The following is an 11,714-nucleotide window of genomic DNA, read 5'->3' on the forward strand; positions in this document are numbered from 1 at the left end:
TGAAAATGAACCAGACACAACAAATGCAACATGTTCAAAAAATGTCGATTTGTTGTGAAATGTGTGGTGACAATCACACGAGTTACATGTGCCCAACGAATCCTGAATCTATTTATTATGTGGGACAACAAAGTAGAGGTCCGATGAACCAACAGGCACAATATGGGAACACTTACAATGCAAATTAGAGAAATCATCCTAATTTCTCTTGGGGTGGAAATAAATCAAATCAGAATCAATATAGACCCCAAGGAAATTTTAATCAACCTCAAAGGCCACCCCCAACAGGTAGAAGAAAGTACAAATGATTTGTTGAAGAAATTATTGCATGACAATCAATAACTCAGAACTGACTTCAGAAATCTTGAAAGGCAAATGGGACAGCTAGCTGTAAATCAAAATACTAGTCCTGTAGGTTCTCTTCCAAGTGATACAGAGAAAAATCCGCAAATCAGTGCAATTACACTTAGAACTGGAAGGGAATTAGAAGAAGTTCCAAAGAAGAAAAAAGACAAGCCTATACCTGAGGGTGAATTGATTCCCAGAGCAACACAGGAAGCAAAGAAAGATGATACAGTTTCAGCGCCTGTGAATATTCCAAGGCCACCACCACCTTTTCCACAAAGATTGCAGAAAAAAATAATGATCGCATGTTCAACAAATTTCTCTCTATGTTGAGTCAGATTCAATTGAATATTCCGTTAGTAGATGCAATTTGTGATATTCCAAAGTATGCCAAGTACATAAAAGATATTGTGGCCAACAGGAGGAGATTGACTAAATTCGAAACAGTTGCACTTACTGAGGAGTGCACTTCAAGGGTCCAAAATAAGCTTCCTCAAAAGCTTAAGGATCCTGGCAGCTTTACTATCCCTGTGAGAATAGGTAATGTTGATGTAGGTCATGCACTTTGTGATTTGGGAGCGAGCATAAATTTGATGCCATTGTCTTTGTACAAAAAATTGGGTTTGGGAGCTCAAAAACCCACCACTGTGATGTTGCAACTAGCAGACATGTCCATAACTTACCCGGAAGGGGTGATTGAAGATGTGCTGCTAAAAATTGCGAAATTTATTTTCCTAGCTGATTTCATTATCTTGGATTTTGAAGCAGATGAAAAATTCCTATTATATTGGGAAGACCTATCTTGGCTACAGGTGATGCTATAATTAAAGTAAGAGAAGGGAAAATTATCATGAGAGTTGACAATGAGGAAGCTGTTTTTAATGTATACAAAGCAATTCAACTTCCTCGCCATTATGAAGAATTGTCTATGATATCTGTCATGGATATGGATGAGCAACTTATTTTCCCAAGTGTATATTTGAAAGATTCTTTAGAGAAAGCAATCGTGTTGTTCGAGAGTTTGGAGATTAAGGATGAGGTTGAAGAGATGAAGCATATTTTGAATGCATCATGTGAATATATGAAAGGTTTAAATCCCTTTGAACCTTTGAACAGACCAAATGGTCCTCCTCCGAAGCCATCAATTGAGGAAGCTCCAAAATTGGAACTAAAACCTTTACCGTCTCACCTTCATTATGCTTATTTGGGTAGTTCTGATACATTACATGTTATTATTTCTTCTAACTTGTCTGAATTACAGGAGGAAAAATTGCTGAGAGTACTACGTGAGCATAAAAGAGCAATTGGGTGGACAATGTCTGACATAAGAGGTATTAGTCCAGCTTTTTGCATGCATAAAATTCTCATGGAGGAAGGACACAAGCCGAGCATAAAACAACAATGTCATCTAAATCCCAACATGAAAAGGGTGGTAAGAAAAGAAGAGATTAAATGGCTTGATGCAGGTATTGTATTTCCAATCTCAGATAGCATATGGGCAAGTCCAGTCCATGTGTTCCAAAGAAAGGAGGAATGACTGTAGTGACAAATGAAAACAATAATCTGATTCCTATTCGAACTATTACTGGGTGGAGGATTTGCATAGATTATAGAAAATTGAATAATGCCACCCGGAAAGACCACTTTTCTCTCTCTTTTATTGACCAAATGCTTGATAGATGAGTTGGACAGGAATACTATTTTTTTTTTGGATGGCTACTTGGGATATAATTAGATTGTTATAGCCCCAGATGACCAATATAAGACCACATTTACATGTCCCTATGAGACATATGCATTTAAAAGAATGTCATTTGGTCTTTGCAATGCACCAACGACTTTTTAAAGGTGTATGATGGCTATTTTTACTGATATGGTTGAAAGATTTGTGGAAGTATTTATGGATGATTTTTCTGTATTTGGATGTTCTTTTGATGAATGTTTAATGAATCTTGACAAGGTACTTGCTAGGTGTGAAGAGACGTATTTGATACTGAATTGGGAAAAAAGTCATTTCATGGTAAGAGAAGGTATAGTCCTAGGACACAAAGTGTCCAAGAATGGATTGTAGGTAGATAAAGTAAAGGTGGAAGCAGTTGAAAAATTACCTCCACCGACATTAGTTAGAGGCATTCACAGTTTCTTGGGCCATGTAGGTTTTTATCGTCGTTTCATTAAAGATTTTTCAAAAATTTCATCTCCTTTGTGCAGGCTTCTTGAGAAAGATACATCCTTCAAGTTTGATGATGCCAGTCTGAAAGCATTTGATTTAGTTACTGCACCAATTATCATTGCTCCAGATTAGAAACTTCCATTTGAGTTGATGTGTGACGCAAGTGATATAGCCATTGGAGCTGTTTTGGGGCAGTGGAAGAAGAAAATCTTTTACTCCATTCATTACGCGAGCAGAACTCTTAATCCAGCACAAATGAATTACATTGTTACTGAAAAAGAGTTTCTTGCAGTAGTATGGGCATTTGATAAGTTCAGGTCCTATCTAGTGGGAACCAAAGTCATAGTTTACACAGATCACTCAGCTATCAGGTATTTATTTGCAAAGAAAGATGCCAAGAGAAGGTTAATCCAATGGGTTCTTCTTTTGAAGGAATTTGATTTAGAGATTCGAGATCGAAAAGGGACAGAGAATCAGGTTGCAGATCACCTATCCAGGTTGGAAAATCGAGGCCATGTCACTGAAGGAGAATCAATCAAAGAAACATTTCCTGACAAACATTTACTAGCCATCACTTTGGATGAAACCCCGTGGTATACTGATTATGTGAATTTTATTGCAAGTGGGGTGACTCCACCAGAATTCACAGCTGATCATAGAAGAAGATTTTTACATGACGTGAGATTCTATATGTGGGACGAGCCTTTTCTATACAAGCAATGCGCAGATCAATTGGTAAGAAGGTGTGTCACTGAGGAGGAGATGAATGCAATATTGCATGACTGTCATGCTTCTCTTTATGGAGGTCATCATGGTGGAGACAGAACTGTACAAAAGGTTTTGCAATCAAGTTTTTACTGGCCAAAATTATTTAAAGATGCACATGCTTTTGTTAAAAATTGTAACAGGTGTCAAAGAACAGGTACAATCACGAAGAGGAACGAGATGCCTTTGCAAAATATTTTGGCAGTATAGCTCTTTGATGTCTCGGAAATTGATTTCATGGGACCATTTCCATACTCTAATGGTCACAGATACATTTTGGTTTCAGTCGATTATGTGTCTAAGTGGGTGGAGGCCATTGCTCTTCCTACTAATGATGCAAAGATAGTGGTAAGTTTCGTAAAGAAGCACATTTTCGCACGCTTTGGAACTCCAAGGGTATTGATAAGTGATGGAGGAACACACTTTTGTAACAAATTATTGAAAAATGTTCTAGCAACATATGGGGTAATACACAAGGTTGCTACTGCATACCACCCTCAAATGAGTGGTTAAGTTGAAGTGTCAAACAGAGAGGTAAAACAGATTTTGGAGAAAACAGTGAGTGCAAATAGGAAAGATTGGTCCGATAAGTTAGAAGATGCATTGTGGGCTTACCGAACTGCATACAAGACTCCAATAGGTACTTCTCCGTACAGGTTGGTTTATGGAAAGGCATGTCATTTGCCTGTTGAGCTAGAACACAAAGCTTATTGGGAAATCAAAAAGCTAAATATGGATATGGACTTAGCCGGTGAAAAAAGACTGCTACAACTCAATGAACTTGATGAGTTGCATGCTTATGAAAATGCCAAGTTGTATAAAGAAAAGACCAAGAGGTGGCATGACAAGCACATCCAACATCGTGAGTTTGAACCGGGTCAAGAAGTTCTCTTGTTTAATTTAAGGCTAAAGCTTTTTCCTGGAAAGCTTAAGTCCTGTTGGGCAGGCCCTTTCGTTGTGGTAAGTGTGACTCCTCATGGAACAGTTGAATTGCGGGACATAAATTCAAGTGGTACATTCTTGATGAATGGGCAGCGAGTAAAACACTATTGGGGTGGTGATATTAAACGTCACAAGACCTCGGTAGATTTGGTTGATGCGTGATGAAGTGTTGAGTCGTGCCGCGACGTTAAATTAGGCGCTTGTTGGGAGGCAACCCAATGACTAACATCACTAACTTTTAATTTTAATTTAGAAATATTAGATTTTAGATGTATTATGTTTTTAGTCAGGTGCAAGCATGAATTCGGCCTAAAATCAGTGTACAATAATGTAGGGGGTAAATTGTGAGCTAAAAATCGAAAAATAAGCTAACTCTGTGAAAAATTGGCCTACCCGTCGCATGGGGCGTCGTGCCACACACCGCACCAGGAAAATTGCACAGACGAGGCAGCATACAAAATTTTTGGAGCAGCTGAAATTTTGGCCTACAGCGCCGCAGGGTGCACCGCAGGGGGCACCGCGGTAGGCCATTTGCTTTTAAAACATTTTAAAAAATAAACCCCTTAAATTTGAACCCTTCCCCTTATTTCATTATTTCACTTCCCAAACTCTCTTCTTCTCTAACACTAAACCCAAAAACCCCAACCAAACAAGTTCACTCAAAGATACATCCTCAAAATCCTTCTTCTTTTTATAAGGTAAGTAGTCTCTTCTCTCTTTTCCTTTAATCTAGTAATATTTCATTTTGTATTTTTTTCTTATTTTTAAGTACATTTGTATAAACCCTAGCAAGAATTGTGTTCATAATTTTCTTTTAGTTTCTTTTGTTAATATTGTTAAAAATAGTATTAGAAACTTAGAATGTATATTCTCTTTGTGGTTATGGAGGATTTGAAGGTGTGTTGAGGTGAAATGGGTTGAGTTTCTTGTTGAAGATTGTTGAGGGGTATACTAATCCGAAAATACATATAATAAAGTGAAAAATTGTGTATTGAATATTATTATGAATATGTGATGATGTTATAGTTGTGATGAGAGGCATATTTGTGTTGTTGATGTGGTGATTATGCCTCTTTTGAAGTTGAAATTTTAAGAATACAAGACATGCTTACAATGTGTTTGTTAAAATATCTAAGTGACATGAAATTGAGTAATGTTGCAAAATAAGAAACAAATTGCATTGTGAGATGTTATTATTGGTAACAACTATAACATTAGGTTAAACCATGATTTCGCTTTCTTTATGTAAAAATGAGATGTAAGATTTATGCTAATGTGCCTATGAAGTATATTTTGTATAATAATTTTGAATTTTGAAAAATAGACTAATTTCTTTTTATGTTTATATTTAATATTAATCAAGCTTAATTTTGTTTAATATTTATGTTTATGTTTAATATTAATCTAGCTTGTAAAATCTAGCTTAGTTTTTTATTTTTATTTTATTTTTGATTGTTGCAATTCTCTCTAATGATTGGGTAGGCCGATAAACATTATATCATTCTAAATGAAGAACAGGGTAGTCTAAATCCCTGTTACACATGCTAAGTGTCAACATGATAATACCATAAGTATGGGGTATTTACTCCACTTGCTCTTAAAATGATTTTGTGTCTTTTTAGCTAATATATCATGTTGTGTAGGTATAATGTCTCGGCGCCCAAGCAAAAGATCAAACGCTGGCCTATCTGAGGCTGCATCTACTAGCTGACGTGGAAGTAGAAAGGCACCCCCTCCGGCACTAGTTGAGGAGGAAGAGGAACACTTTCATCCTGATGCAGATGAGGTGCCAGAGTGCAAATATGGCATTAGGGCTATTCCAGCCTATACAATACAATGGTTCCAATCCATTGTTCCTGCTGTGCCACCAACTCCTGAAGTTGCCATAGATAAAACAAAGCTCGCTCGTAAGTATAATGCAATATATACTAACATTCGAGCTTTGGGTTTTGAAGGGTTGTTTCGCCAAGGTGATAGTGTGAATATCAACTTGGTAAAAGAATTTTACGCCAATTGGCAACCATGAGGTGATTTAGAAGCAAGTTATCAAGTCAGGGTCAGAAACAGAGTGATTCCATTTTCTTTAAAGGTCATAAATCAAATAATGGGTTTCACTGTGCAATCACATAAGCTGTTTCAGAGGTTCCTTCATAGACCAGATTACCCAGACATTCGCAGGCAGCTATGTGGTGCAGAGTCCTTTGCCTTGTGGACTAGAGATTTAAATGAGTTTCACAAAGAGATGAAAAAAGGAACATTCCAGCGTCCTGCACGAGTTACTTTGAAGATAATAAATGCCAAAATCATGCCGACACAAAGTGATACAGATGTATCAAAACTAAAGGTTTGTTTGATTTATGCATTTTTAACAGGAATGCAGGTTGATCTTGGGAAAATTATGCTGGAACACGTGTCAAAGGTGAAATCTTTTGGGGGACGCCGCCTACACTATCCGTGTATGATCACTCGGCTATTGTGGACGTACTACATTGAAGAAGAGTATCACTATGATCGGAAGATAGAAGTAACATATCCTATCAGGGCGCTTGATGTCACGACTGTGATAGATCCGCCTGCAGCTGCACTTAATGCCGATCAAAGGTTTGTCCGGGTGAAAAAGATTTTGTAGATATTATTTGCTGACCTGCGCCTTCACGCTTCTAGAGGGGAAGTGAACTTGGAAGAGTTACAACAAAATCACCCTCTATCTCCTTTCACTCAACAGTGGTTAGGAATGGCTCAGCAAGGACAATTTCCACCGGATGAAGATGTGAACTCTATTCCCTCAAATGACGAGGAATATTTGCGAACCTTTGAGGATGAAGATGCTTAGACCAATGGCCTCAGGGAGTCTCTTTTCTTATCTATTTTTGATCTTTTGCATTAGGGACAACGCAAATTTTAAGTGTGGGGTGACTTGCCCCTATTGTAATGTACTTACTTTTGTATTTTTCGTATTTTTGGTTGTTTGATTTTGTTTAGACTGTTAAACGTTTTGGTTTGGTAGACTATAGAGTTTGTAGGTAGTAGTTGTACTAATTTCGATTTTTCCCGACGATGGATTTTCTTGAGGGAAATGAAGTTGAAATTTGTAAAAATTTAAAAAACAAAATTCTTCTTTTTATTTTAGTTTAGTGTATGCTAGTTTTGGTTTAAATTAAAAAAAATCCCTTGGTTTTTCTTTACGTCACGGTTCTTTTCTAAGGATGTATTTGAACCGGGTATAGTGTAATTTTTTAGTTCAATTGAATAAAAAGTTCCTAACTCACAGAGTTAATCTCCTCAAATGCACATGCTTCAGAAGTTGTATGTACCTTATTTGTGATGCTCAATCTCAGTTCTTGATTCTAAAGTGCCTTAAATTGTGTATTTATAACTATGGTTAACTACTTTAACTAGAGAGTCGAGAAAGATCCAAGCTTGAATGAGTTGTGTGCCATGTGTGAGTAAGGTTGTTGAAATATTCTATGCATAACAGTTGATATCTAGAACTTGCCCTCAAGTGTTTTACAAAGCGAAATAGTAGCATTATTCAGTTTAGGAGATGATATAGGCATTTCTTTGTTAAACCAGTTTTATAATTGTTCCCACCTAGTTGTATATATCTTAGTCAAACCTTTTGAGCCGTTATTCCTATTTCTTTGGCATCCACATTATAAACCTTACCATTTTATGTATATATATATCAGTTGTTTGAACCTCTATCTCTCATGAGCACTTAGTGTTGTTTTAATATTGTTAAAGTTGAGAAGAGATTTGTTGGTTTATTTGCAACAAATAAAAAAAATACATATATATATGTGTATATATATAGGGGATGGGTGATTTTCATTAGTAACATTCCCTAGCTTATGGTGCTTAAAGAGAATGGGATTTGCTGTTATTATGTAAGACCTCAAAAAGGTTGGAGATGGTTTAACATAAGAGTAATGTTGACATTGTGAAATAAAATGGTGTATGTATGAAGTGCTCAAAGAGGTGTAGCTACTACATTCTATATTTATCACACCCTTCCTCAGCCTGCATTACAACCAATTAAAGTCCTATTTGATCCTTGATTTAATAAGCTCAATTAGTAGAGTATTACACTAGGGGCAAGCATATGGTATGTCATCTATTGCACATGAATTTCAATTCTAAGAGTGAGTTAATTCTTCCTATTTTGAGTTCCTAAATATTTGTGAATACTATGTTGAGAGGAACTAGTCTATATTAGTTGTGGGAGGGCACATGATTTGTAAAAGCAAGGAAACGTTTTGACCTTTGTGTTAGAGTAAATAAGCAAGTTATGAAAATGTGTGGCACTTGTGAGTCGTGTCTTGAGGTTGAAAAATTATGTACTGGTACTTAAGTGTCGGCATGTGTTGTTAGAGAAATTGTTTGATAAAAAGGTCGTCCTTATGTGAAATGCATGTTAATTGCTCGAGGACGAGCAATGGTTTAAGTGTAGGGTGTTGATCATAGGCTAAAAACTCGTGTTTTAGTCGTTGTAAAAACACTTTAATTATTGGATTTTACAAAGGTTTGAGCTTAAATGATAATGAATTGTATTAAATTCATGCTTTATGCCTTGCAGGAAGCTAATCCGACTTAAGAATTTAATTTGGGATGAATTTGATTAATTTTGGGCTTTGAAGTCTGATTAAAAGCTAAATAAACCAAGTTGGGGTCATGTTCAGGGGTCGCAAAGCAAGCCGGGATAGCAAAACAAATAAAAAAATGAAGCAGCGCAAAAAATTGCACTGTCGCGCCCCGTGGGGCGCCGCGGTAGTGCAAAATTATGCGCTGCATTGTTTTGCTCCATTAAAATGTCTTCTGCCTCTGTCCAATCCATGTACGCATCGCACGGGGCATCGCGGACGTGTAAAAATCGTAGAGCTACTCTATTTCGGTCTTAAAAGGGTATAATTGTCAAAACTCCTTCCTACACGATTAAAAAGGGTAAAAGCATCCATTATTGAGGGAGAGACCTGTTTTTGGAGAGAAAAAGAGGAGGAGATCCATCTTGGAGGATCAAAATCAAGAGAAGACAACACTTTGGAGCAAGGATTAAAAGAGTTTTGCTAAACTTTCTTCTAGTATCTATTTATTTGATGTTTAAGACTTATATTGTTGATGTTTGTATAATTATGAGTAGCTAAAAACCCAAATATTCTGGGGTTATGGGTGTTAAATGATTATGTTGTTTGAAGCTTAAATTGATGATCTTGAATTTATCGTTAAGGGTTGTTTATTTGATTCTGCTGTTAATTATTTTACTGCGTGAAATACTATTTATGAATCTTGAGTTAAACTTGAAAAAGGAAATTCTTGATTGCATATAGAATCAAATAGAACAAGATCTGGATCCTGGGCATCGGGTGAAAGATTCGCAATTAAGATAGAACTATACTTAATTGCCTTGTTTGATTGAAAAATAGGAATTGTAAATGCATTTGAGTTAATATTAATGCCATAGAAATATAGGTATTAATTTAACTTGAATAGGTGCATAAGAATTCGACAAATTCTTATGGATATTATCAACCCTATAATCAATAACCTAGATAATTCAATAAATTATTTTTAAGCTAAAAGTGTAGCATGATCTCTAGCAAGCCCATAACCTTGGAATATCTCTCTTATTAATTTTTAAAAGAAAATTTCATAAGTGGCGTAGTAACTTTGCGTTGTATTATTGTTTGTCTACTAGTTAAATTGTAAATTGGTTATTTATGTATTTTGTGATGAATTAGCTTGAATCGGTAATTGTTTGAGTTTGCATCAGTTGGTAAGTTGATCATAAGTCCTCGTGGGAACAATACTTTACTTATTACTATATTACTTGAAGATCGCGTACACTTGCGTAAGTGTTTTAGTCGCAACACTTCTCCTTTCCTTATCTTCCTTTAGTATATTTATTTGGATATTCTCAAACCGTGTTGGTCATGTTATTTCAAACAGATATTGTAGTTTTGGCTCATGACTTAGTGACACCCGAGGTCGGGGTTGTGTTTTCTTTTCACTGGATTTTAATTTCTACTTTTATCTTATTGGATTTCTGTTAAAATTATGATTTTCTTAAGTTTTTATTTTAAAATGGAGTATTTGGAAATAAGTGGTTGGCCTAGTATCACGATAGGTGCCATCACGGCATGGTTAGATTTTGGGTCGTGATAACATATGTATCATATGTATATACATGTATATCTGTGTGTGAGATACATACATGATACACGTGTCGCAGAAGAATTTTTTTAACTCGATTTTATTACTAATTTTGTTACCAAACTAGCCCAAATCACCTCGAATCTTACTCAAATTTGTATATTGCCTCATCTATATGTTTTCAACGAATTTCAACCATACTCATTGAAAAAAATATTTTTTGCCTAATTTTTTAAATATTATAGATCATTGATAATGAATTTTGACTCTAAACTAGTTTAATTCACCTTCAAACTTCGCCAAAATTTGTATATTGCTTTATCTATGTATTTTCAACAAATCGCAACAATACCCATTGAAAAAAAATCTTTTTTTTGTTTAAGTTTTTTGAATGTTGTATATTATTAATAATTTTTTTTGGGGCTATTGTTGATAAAATGACTAAAATAACTAGTTGTTGGTAAATAGCAGTATCTTTTTTTTTTCACATTCCCGTAAGATTCCCTAAAGTTTTATGGCGTTTTGCATCCCAACTATAAACTTTTTACAATGTCCTATTCCAAAATTAGTTGTTTGACAAATTATTTCTTTTCAAAATATTTGATGTTTTAAAAACTACAGAGTTACTTTGTAACGACATTATTTATACTATATTAAAAGCACGAAGGTCTTTAGCAAAATATCGTTCGTCTTTTTTACCCTTTAAAAATAGGTTATATATTGGATATAATCGTAATTTAGTATTCTCCTAATATTTAAGATTTTAAAATAATCTAAAATTATAGTTATTAAATATTACCTTATTCGAACTACATATGTATAGAAACACCTAATTATTAGGAATTCAAAACCAAATAGAAAATTAATTATAAATCTTTTGCTTATTTGAATTATATAAAGTAATTATGACTTTTTTCATATATGTCTTAGATAAAGTGCATATAAACGTACGTTGGAAATCTGCTAATAAAACTGTAGATCTTATTTTAAGTCTTCAAAAATTGAAGATTAGAATTTGGAAGTTTTTGCAAAGACTTAAGATATAACAACATATGAGCTCAATCTAATGAAACAGTTAAAAGAGAAAAAGAAAACATAATTAAAGAAGGTATAAATCGATATTCTTTATTGAGTCAGTTATATAAAATCAATATTTTTTAAATATAAATTACACTTTTACTTTATAATTCAAATATCGTTTATATGGTTTTGTAAAAGCTTTATACTCATTTAGATATGTTACACGCGCAACGCGCGTACCATAAAACTAGTATTCAAAATTACACCAACTATTTCTATTAGTATAGTGTTAAGTATGACATTTAGAATGAGATTACCGGTA

General features: G+C 34.8%; 1 protein-coding gene across 1 annotated transcript; it reads left to right on the forward strand.

Moving 5' to 3' along the window:
* The first annotated feature begins 375 nt into the window (after positions 1-375).
* On the forward strand, positions 376-1,882 carry LOC138890374 (uncharacterized). Its single transcript, XM_070173756.1, has 3 exons — positions 376-588; positions 684-885; positions 1,158-1,882. Exons 1-3 carry the CDS (start codon positions 376-378, stop codon positions 1,880-1,882), a joined length of 1,140 nt encoding a protein of 379 aa, XP_070029857.1.
* The last annotated feature ends 9,832 nt before the right edge of the window (positions 1,883-11,714 follow it).

Source organism: Nicotiana sylvestris, chromosome 4, assembly GCF_000393655.2.
Source record: "Nicotiana sylvestris chromosome 4, ASM39365v2, whole genome shotgun sequence".
Taxonomy (NCBI): Eukaryota; Viridiplantae; Streptophyta; class Magnoliopsida; order Solanales; family Solanaceae; genus Nicotiana; species Nicotiana sylvestris.

What these genes read in the sequence shown, in the direction of transcription:
- LOC138890374 (XM_070173756.1), top strand. Translation starts at nt 376, where the DNA reads ATGGGACAGCTAGCTGTAAATCAAAATACTAGTCCTGTAGGTTCTCTT. An exon ending in ATGATACAGTTTCAGCGCCT is followed by an intron (nt 589 to 683) that starts GTGAATATTCCA and finishes ATGTTGAGTCAG; the next exon opens with ATTCAATTGAATATTCCGTT. An exon ending in TACTATCCCTGTGAGAATAG is followed by an intron (nt 886 to 1,157) that starts GTAATGTTGATG and finishes TCTTGGCTACAG; the next exon opens with GTGATGCTATAATTAAAGTA.